The 10434-nt window shown below is 35.6% G+C and overlaps 1 protein-coding gene across 1 annotated transcript in view; it reads right to left on the reverse strand.

The window, feature by feature from the left end:
* Window positions 1–3752: 3752 nt before the first annotated feature.
* mcph1 (microcephalin 1) overlaps window positions 3753–10434 on the reverse strand; it is a 40493-nt gene continuing 33811 nt past the window's right edge. Inside the window, exons 15-16 of the mRNA XM_066696655.1 lie at window positions 4428–4665; window positions 3753–3953 (exon numbers count right to left, since the gene is read on the reverse strand). Coding sequence (XP_066552752.1) covers window positions 3901–3953; window positions 4428–4665 — 291 coding nt within the window. The 3' untranslated portion in view covers window positions 3753–3900. The remainder of the gene's footprint in view (window positions 3954–4427; window positions 4666–10434) is intronic.

The following is a 10434-nucleotide window of genomic DNA, read 5'->3' on the forward strand; positions in this document are numbered from 1 at the left end:
GCTTTTTTACCTTTCAAAGTATGAATAAGTAATAAGTATCCAGCTTAACAAGACGACAAGGTAACTATATAGGTATAGCCCTTGTACAGTTTGCCGTCGGCCGCATGTCCAACAGGCCCAGCCATTTCCGTTGCCTCTGATCAGTGGGTCGTACAGGTGCAGGCACTGTCATGGTGTCTGCGGCAAACATAGTGTGACGGTATGCAAATTTACAAGAGATAGCTCTTCAATAACAGCATTTTCACATGTCGAGCCTCAAATTCAATCCGCCTGCCCTTCAATAAATGTACAGTGTAGGGATAATTATTATTAATACAGGAAACATGTGCAGGTATATTAAAACCACAGCTGCAGAATCCATATGAAAATACAAGCAACGAAACTACAGAAAATGCTTTTCTGTTCCTGCAGCAGCAATATCTAAAAGGTTTACAAGATTGTATATGAAGGTGTGCTTAATATATACTTTGTTTACTGATCTGATATGTTGGATGTATTACAGAATTCTTTTGAAAGCTGTGTATGAAACTTCAGACCCGGGTCCCTCTCCATCATGCATATGGTCGAAAGATGTGATGTAATTGTCAAACGCCAACAGACAGATCAAAAGAACAATAAAATTGAAGCCAATACAATAAAATAAAATAAACATTTCACAAAACATCCACATGTAACTCCAAAGGTCCATATTGCCTCAGTTTGTAATCTTGTTCTTGGCAAAACATCCACAGTATTGCAAAACTAAAGCAGCCTACTGGCACAATATAAATTAAAGGTGATGCCAATATGTAATCTGATTTATTTTATTTTATTTTTACTTGAATACGTGACCTTTCTACATTACAGTGCAGTTCATCATCACTGCTGCGGTCAGTGATGTACCGCCTGCTGTACTATACAGACACGGTGCTACAGTGTGGCCACTGTAATGTACCTCTTAGGAAGTAGAAATGAAAAAGCTGCTCAGACGAATCACACTTTGGCCGTCTCCTAATACGGCACGCCTTGAACTCTAGGATATGTTTTGTCTGTTCCCTACTTTAGCCCCCTATTGTAACGTTGCTTTTGTGCTGCAATAAGTATTGTACTATTCAGATAAATTGTAATATATTGACTAGCTTGGTACAACCAACCCTGGCCAGTGAACAGTTTAAGAAATAAAACATGAAATTAAATTAGTTAAAATACAAATATCCATAAATGCATGTCTATATATGTCATGTATGTATATATATGTTAAACTAACTAGTATGAAGGATATTCCATGCCAAAATAAATGTTTAAATAAATGAATAAATATATCTCAGGAAATGTATTCATTTCACCATACTTTTTTATTTCAGAATTATCAATCAGGAAATCAATGAATTCCCCCCATGTATTAATTTATTTCTACATTAATTAATTGCATTTATAAGAAAATAATCTCTTAAAATCACAGTACCCTGTCTACCATTAAGTACCTTATGTAACATATAATCCAACCTGAGACTTAGTGAAAAGAATCCATTTGAAACAGAATGCCATTATTCCAGGATTTAGCCCTCACTCTAATTGAAAGCCTGAAATATAATTGATTGTTTTGAGTAAAATACTTGTAGTACAAAATATTTTTTTCCTAGTTTGAGATTGCTGCATAAAAATACACTTTCAGCAAGACACTGTGTTGGGCTGTATTCCGGTTGTTGTGAAGTAATTAACATAGTGAACTCTTACAGATGTCAAAAGCCACAACAATGGGAAATTAAAAACAACATCAACAAAAAACACTGTTCTGGTTAAATGGCCTGCCTCATCAAACTGGAACCATTTAACCACTTATTTTGCCATCATTATAATTAGTTTGAACAGAACAAAACCAAGGAGGATTAGCCGAAGCATAATGTTTTTGACAGTGGTCAAAATTCTCCTGAAGCAAAGCAGGAACACAGAATGTAATGTATTGAAAATGACGTTATGATGTATGATGTTGAATATGATTGTAGTTTGTTTTCACAGCTGAACAAAGATTAATGCAACTTACTCTAATGCCAATTGCATTCAAAATGTAAGTTGTCAATGCCAATTCTCTCATAGGTAACGTTTCAGCCTTTATTCCTTACAATATGACTTTTCCCATAATATTCCAATTTCAACTTAAGAGTATCCTTTGCGTTTTGGGTTTGTATTTCTTGATTGAGTGATTGTGAATTTGAATGACACATTATGATTATGATATATATATATATATATATATATATATATATATATATATATATATATATGCGTATACTGTATTAACTGACTTTCCTTCTATATCTATGAAGTGACTTTAAACATGTTTAATTTATTATTTAGTCAAAGAAAAGTTAGTTTGGAAGGATCTTTGCTCACTAAACATCTAGGTTCTGTAACTGTATAGTTCGTTTGCAATAGTTTCTCATTTCTTAAGTTTTCTTGGGTCAGAATCATTTTGTCGGCACGTTAAACACTTTTGTCACCAATCGTCACTGAAACCAAGTCGACATAATGAACATGTGGTTTCTCATGAATAATAACAATTCTCTGTTTTGACATCCATTTGTTTGTTTTTGGATATCATAATCTTCAAGTTTGTTTCTTAATCATTCCTGATGTACATCACCTCATAAAAAAAAAAAAAAAATCTGTCAAAGCTCATTTATGTAATTCAGTCTTCGGTATTCAGTTTCAAACAAATCATTTCAAGATGAATTACAAAACACTTAAACTGGGACCTGCCATGTAATAAGTCAATAAACTGACTTAATTTAAAACAAAATGAAATCAGATTATGACTTTTAAATAAATTCACATGTTTTTTAAACATTCTCATATTCCCTGGTGACTTTCTTTACATCAAGTTTACATATCTGCTTTGGAACTCTCACAATTGGCTTATTAGGAGTCTAAACACACGATATGATGATGTTTTAAAATCCAGATTAGTTAAGTGTTGTTAAACATTTAAAATGCAGTGTCAGCAACATTTTAATTTATTTCTGGAGGTTTCAGCAGTTATCATCTAAATATTTGTTTTACTTAAAATGAATACACCTAGTTCATAATGTTTAAATAATGCAATATACTTTATGAAGTGAATTTGAAAACAGCACAGGAGCTTTTATGGATTACGTAGTGGCTAAGCAACTGTCTCCTTTTTATCCATTTATGTGGACGAAGGGGTTGTATTTCTTTGCCAGGTCTGTCTAAATGTGTGGCTTTACAGCTCAGGATTTGGAACAAGACTTCTTCGCAACACATTTATCCTTATTGGTGATGGGCCATAACTTAATCGCGGATTCTTCTGGGACTGTGAATGCTCAATACAGTTCCTGGGGAATGTCAAACAAAAGGAAAAACAAAAACAAAAAACAAAAACCTTTCCTCATTAGCATTTGTGCTAAATTCGAACATACCACAAGGCAATTGAAGGAAATTAAATTACAAAAACAAAAATATGCTTTGACGTCTGATTATTAAGGATTTTCACAATGAAAGAGTAACAATGATAGCGTGCATGCACTATTTATACGTTGCCATAGTACCCCGTCAGTAATACAGAGCTTATATACAGGATGCAAAATCCAGCAACTAGCAGGTAATAAATACTATAATAACAAAACTTAATGAACTATGGGTAAGGTTTACAGAAATGTACAATTGTATCTCGGATAAAACATCTGTTTTGCAATAAATACAGGAAACTTTTTTTGTTAAAGTCTTTATTAAAACTAAAACATTTACATTCTATAATGACAAGAAAAATAAAATGTATGACATTTTAAATAACGACTTAAAATCAAATTAAAACACCACACTGTACAGAATCCATATAAAATGTGAATTTCTTTTTCCACACAATAAAGCTATATTTACATACTTTACATTGCGCCTGGTCTTCTACTGTAGGAGGTAGCTCTCATACGGCAGTTGTTTAAGATGTGTTATGCAATCTAGAAGCGGGGAAAGAAACTTTATGAGAAAACACTTTATACAAGATGTTCTAAATAGCTAGATTAAAGAAATACTGGAATCCTGTTAGTTGGTAATCTGCAATAATTGCAACTGATGTTTTCTAAAAAATATCTGGCAAAACAGGAATAACACAGTTATTTGGTTATGGATTCGGTATTTATTCGGTTAGGGCCGCATACACAAAATTACTGAAGTGACAGCTTAAACAAAAACCTAATGTTTCTGTTCTGGCACAGAAGAAGCAATGTACACCAAGGTAATGGAAATAATTACCATAGTGCCAGGACTCAGACTAGTCCATCTCTTCCACAAAAGCAATCACTAAACTTCAAACCACATGAACCAAGTTATAACTTAAGATATCTGTTTCAACAGCGCCCCTATTGGACATGTTTCTGGCCTGCTGTGCAGCGTCTAGCTACAGAGCTACAGTACACCAGGGAGCATCATACCCAGAATCCACTGCTCCGATAGACTCTGAGTTCCAGGGGCTTTCTTTGCCCGATAGTGGCCGATGCAGATCCCCGCCTGTCGGACCGTCTTGCACACCTTCCCTCCGCACAGCAGGATCAGTTCGGCCAAACTGTGGCACGGAGGCTGACTCAGCGGGGAGACGAACATCGCTGGCTGACTTGCAAACAGGTCTTGCTGATGCTCTCCTGCTGACAGGTGTTGTTGCAGTCTGCAGATCTGTGGAGCACACGAGCAAGCAAATAAAACACACCTCAGTGTTGCCGTCTGGTTATATTCTACACAATTGCTCAGACTATGTAGAATAATAAACCCTACAACAGCCACTGCGCCTTACATAAGAGGTTCTAAACTCTTATTTCTTTGTTCTAATTTACACAGCTGAACAAAGAGCATAAAGGAAGCCACACACAAGAGAAGCATTGGGATTCCTGATTTTATGTTTTGTGGCAAAGATATTTCCCCCCCCCCTCGAGTTATTCGGATCAATATAAAAGGAAAAAAAAAAATATATATATATATACACATTACATATCTTCAGATATTCCTCTAGGAATTAATGAAGAAAAAAAAAATGGCAACAGTTCAGATTGATACTGAAATATGTGGGTTATAAGAACGCTTAACAAAAACTAACATGTTCAATTAGAGAATATTAAAATGGTTTTAATTAAAAACATGAAATACATTTGTGTCACATTTTCTCTTTCCACAAACAAGAATCTCTCAAAGTCACAATATATAGCTATATAAAACCAGGCAGACCCATCTCAATATGAAAGGCAAGACAAAGTTTAACAGTTAGAGTTTAAGTAAACTAGAAATCAAATGCTCTTCCCCTATGCGGTCTTGTTCCTGACAACTCATTTTTTTAATAGCAGATCCTTGCAAGAAAAATAAATGCATATATACACAAATACACAGCTGCATTACTAACCTTCTCCTGATCATGATACACATCTTCCATAAGTGTGTCTGAATATCAGAATAAAAGAAATACCAAGATGCCTGGACACAATCTTAAATATTCTAAAGGAGGGATGTATTATGAAAAATGTCATTTTTATAACAAAGATGGTCTTATTTTCAACATCATCCTAAGAATCTGATTCATGTGAAAGAACATATTTGTTGTCCCAGTTTAATCACGCCAAGAAGCCCAACAGCGTCACTGTGCCAGTTTCCCATTTATAGAAGACCTCTCTGGGCCTTCAAGGCAGAGTGAGTGATGGGAACGTAATTATCCTGGGAATTTGAAAATGACAGAAGTCCTATGACACGGGCCGACACGGCTCATGGGTTGCAGTTGCTCTTAGTAATACATCAAAGATTAAGAACAATAACTTCTTCTCCTTGTTAAAGTGCCTAAGACTGTAGTTCCCTGAGTTTCTCGCTCTGCATGAATGCTTTGAACGTTCGCTGGGTTTCAGCTGGCTCTTCGTTCTGGCATTGTGCTCCATGTTAGACCGCTGTGTTTAGTGCGAGTCTCCATAAAATCTTGGAAAACAAATCCGTGTCCATTGTGGGTCAGCAGCACGGCTGAAAGGGACAATCCACTGCGTTTTGAACGAGTGCCAGCGAACCTGCTTTAAAAATCTATGTCTTTCTCTGCTGGCAAAGCACTAATTAAAGAATAATTATAAAAGGCTTAAAAGCACAGAACAAAAGAGTGAACAATCTAATGTTAAAAATAGACCTAGAAAACCCTGCCAGTGAAAATACTGCCAAAAAAAGAACAAACTACTGCAATAATGTTTACTAATAAACCATTGTATTTCTGGGATATAATCTTTAAGGAAGCAAATAAACATGTATTGATTTAACTTATTTAACATTATTGATAATATCATAGGTCTGACTCTACATGAATTACTTTTCAAAGGGCACGCATTGCAGTGTTTTTTTTTCAGTTAATTCATATCGCTGCACTGGTATTTGCTAGTGATGCTAGTGTCTGGTGTAAGTAACGGTAATGGATTTTGGTCCTTGTGCATTATAAAGTATTGCAATTTTAAGCATCAAAAGCAATTCCATGCTAACATTTCCAAATGCCAGTGTATGGCAGGGATATGCAATGATTAGGCCATGCACACACACTGTACTGAAGTTAAGACTGTCTTCTCATGTATTTGGCATCACATTCTTTAAAAACAAAATTTTTCTTAAATTTGGCCAAAAAAAAATGCGAGTTGTCTCATTTAATTTTCTGGTGCCTGTATTATTTCAAGCAGAAAATACACATTTTACATCCTGCAACAAAACTATAAATTTTCATATAAAATTACACTGTACATTGCTCGCAATCAATCTGTGGAACTGTATAGTGTCTGTCTTTCTCCCAAGTATTCTGCTGATATGAGTAATAATTGTAACCAAGAATACTGAAAGTGCATCATAACATTTAACCAGTAAGGAAAATATAACGCACAGTGAGCACCATTCCTCATGTTGGGAGCTCAATTTAAAACAGCTGTACTGAGAAATCAACGCACATGTTACTGTGGCAGCAGTGTGAGGTCATGACATCAGCAAACCAGAACATGTTATCTGGAAGTGTTCTATGAGAAGCACATTGTCTTTGGGTATCGTTAGGAAGCAGCAAGCACACACATTTTATAGAGCCCCAGAATTCAAAGCAACTTATGAATGTAATCTCTGAACGTAGTTCCGTGCATTTAAACACCAACAGTAGAACATGATTTGCCCTGGAAAAAAAACAGTTTTTTGTATTGTTGCTATTGAAACATGTTCCAAAAGTATACATTTTTCAAAGGATAGTACCATTTAAGTTTAAAGCTCTGGGAGAGAGACAGCCTATACTTTGTTTACATCCAAGTTTGAAGTTTTTAAACATGCCAGAAACAATGGACAGAAAGTTGCGTCTGTGCTCTCTTTCCTTAAGATGATTCATCCCGAACCTTGTGTCGACAGAAGTGATGAAAACATCGGCACGTGAGCGAGTGTGTAACAGCACCGTGCTATCAGGGACTAGATCATACAGAGAAAGGGCATGTGTCTGCCTGGGGCCAGCATCTATCACAGACACCAGGATTTACACCAGAGGTTGATGGCAAGGTTCAGAAAATGTCAAACAGGATGACACATCTCTTGGAACACCTGCTCTGATAAACAGTTTAATAATTAACCACGATGGGACATTAAAAAGTAGCTTTGGATGTTGTTCATTCCATCAAAAATACATCATCATGTCATTTCCTTCCTCATCCCAGTTCCCCATTAAACTTGAAAAGACTCTCATACAAACAACTATGGCAGCTCGTGCGACACGGGTTGATTCAGCCGGCACCTGAATGCTGTGCATCTTGCTTTGCGATTACATGGTTTTCCTCTTTGGTCATCAACACCAAACAAACCAGGTTCCGTTACAAATAAGGTATTACATCACCGCACTTCCTTCAGTTGTAATTCTTGTCCAGATTCCAGATTGAATGTGTGCAAGGACGAGGCAATGTAATATAGATTTGATTTATTTTGAAATGTAACTTTAGCTAGCGAAATGTATACGTCCAAGACAATTGATACAAAAATCTCTAAAATGACTAATTTTGTATGGCACTGAGGATGTCTAACAATATGGGTTACAAGTTGAATATTCTTTGAGGCATATTACCAAATTCAATGCATTGTAATTTTATATATAATTATGCCTTCTGCTTTGAACAGGTTTACAAAGATACAACATAAAACTACAATTTATTCCTATACAATTTATTATATTTAGACTACTAAGAAGAAGAAAAAAATACACATTTACCTAATTTCCCTTCCAAAGCAGACAGAATAACAATGCTACAAGTCTGACACATATTCAGTCTACAAACAAAAGACAAAAAAAATAAATACAAGTCTGAATATATAAATAAAACTACCACCAGAAGGAAAAACATGAAAGGTGTATGCTCGGGGAAGTTACAAATCAGAGGCAGAAAATATAGGAAGATCCTCACAGATCTGAAAACGTGAAAAATCCCTGGGGTTTGTTGCATAACATCCTGTTGGCAGATTTATATCCTCTGAAAACACCTGTTTATTCCGATGTCTACGCTTTGATACAATACTCTCAAAGATTTGCAGATTTGTCAGTGTGTGCTTGATGTAACAAAATGCTGGGTCACCTTTGTGCTGCTACCAAGCATCACGCTACTGTATTTAAATTGCAAAAGGTTATGGAAAGTGAAATTAAGAAAAACAAACGTTAGCTTCACAATATATTAAATGCAATCCCGTAACACCATTCATAATGCTACATTCAAATAATGTACTTATAAATATGACAAATGTATTTCCACGATACTGGGTGTATTCCTTATTGCAAATTCAGAGCACAAATATGTCATGAGTCTTTTTCTACCTTATCAGTTTCAATTACCGCAGTTCCTTCGCCAGGGATTAAAAAAAATAAATGAAACTTATACAAGTGGGACTGAGGTCTCTTGTCAGACTGGATAATGTATGACCTTTGCCACCGCATTGTAAGCCAGACATAGGCTTTCATACGTTTGCTCAAAAGGTTAATATATACCAGCCATCTACATTAACTTTTCAGGATTTCATCTAGTTCTGAGGTATTCACAGCTGGAATGAAAAATTACTTACCATTATAAGCCTGTCATTAAAATTAAAGATAAACCAGCCGTATTACATTAGTAATCCTGCTGTACTCAACCTTTAACTGATATGCAGACCCCATACCATGTAGCACCACATGCACAATTTAGATGCTTCGGAAATGGAAGCTACCCGAATATATTCAGAAGAATAGCATTAGATTAGTTTACATCGTAAATTTTTTACACATTGCTAATGTGGTTAGGAAAAAGGAAGTCAACCTTGAACTCTTGCACAAGTTACAAACTGTTTTAAGTCTACAGGACATAGACATAGACATTTCGCAACTTTTCACGATGCATTAAGAACTGTCTAAATGCACCTTTTTCTCGCAAACTACCATCGCAGGGCTTCATATTTCTGAAACTTTGATTTAGTGCTTTTTAGGGCCTGCTTTCTTTTCTTCCCAAAGCTTTCCATTTCCTTCTAAACATAGCTTGGCACAGATCTTGCAATTTAAGAGTCTAAGAGTAACATGCGAAAGGGCTTTCCTCCATGCGGGAGTAAAAAGTAACTGGTTGCTAAATGGACTATAAGTGATTTGAGTTGGCAACCAGTATCATACAGGTCAAGCATAGTCTAGAAGCTGGGTAAAAAAACAAAACAGTGCTCTTGTATAGAAGCCAAGTGGAAACTTTGCTACATTTACCACTATATACATTTCTGGATGGGAATTTCCCTATGACATCTGTGACTATTTTTGTAACTTCACATTCAACAATTAATATTCAAGTCTGATATCTATTTAAAAAATTGAATCAGTACGTTTTTATTAATGTATTTCTTTAGTGGGGGCCATATCCTTTCCTGGCAGATTTTTTTTTTTTTTTTTAAATAAACCCCTCCAAGCACCTAAAACAGATGATTATGCAGAAAACCTTTGCGATTATATTGTTCATCAGCAGACAGGTCTCACTCTGATCTCTCTCTTAGGTCTATTAAGAGTTTCACTCAAATATCAGCATGTATTTGGATACTCAAAATGTATTCAGTTATTGACACAACAAAAACAAAAGTGTGTTATTAAGTCATCAACCACCGTACAGCTTTCTAGTGTGGCACAGAAATGAGTAACATATTTTCCTTTCAAAGACAACTATATTCCTTTACTTGACAGCAGTCGAGGGGAGGCATATTTACAGTACATTTATTCCTTTGTGAAGGTCGCATGACCTTCACGTGACTTATTACCCCTTCTTATGCAAATTAAACTGACTTGTCTCCAATAATACAATGATGGTTACATTTTACTACACTGCAGTAGCCCAGTAACAACAAGTAGAGAGAAGTAAGGCGACATGGTTGATTGATGATAGAATAATGATATATGGGGGGCTGGGTGGGCTCCGATGATAATAC

The sequence above is a fragment of the Amia ocellicauda genome, chromosome 23 (genome assembly GCF_036373705.1).
Source record: "Amia ocellicauda isolate fAmiCal2 chromosome 23, fAmiCal2.hap1, whole genome shotgun sequence".
Classification (NCBI taxonomy): domain Eukaryota; kingdom Metazoa; phylum Chordata; class Actinopteri; order Amiiformes; family Amiidae; genus Amia; species Amia ocellicauda.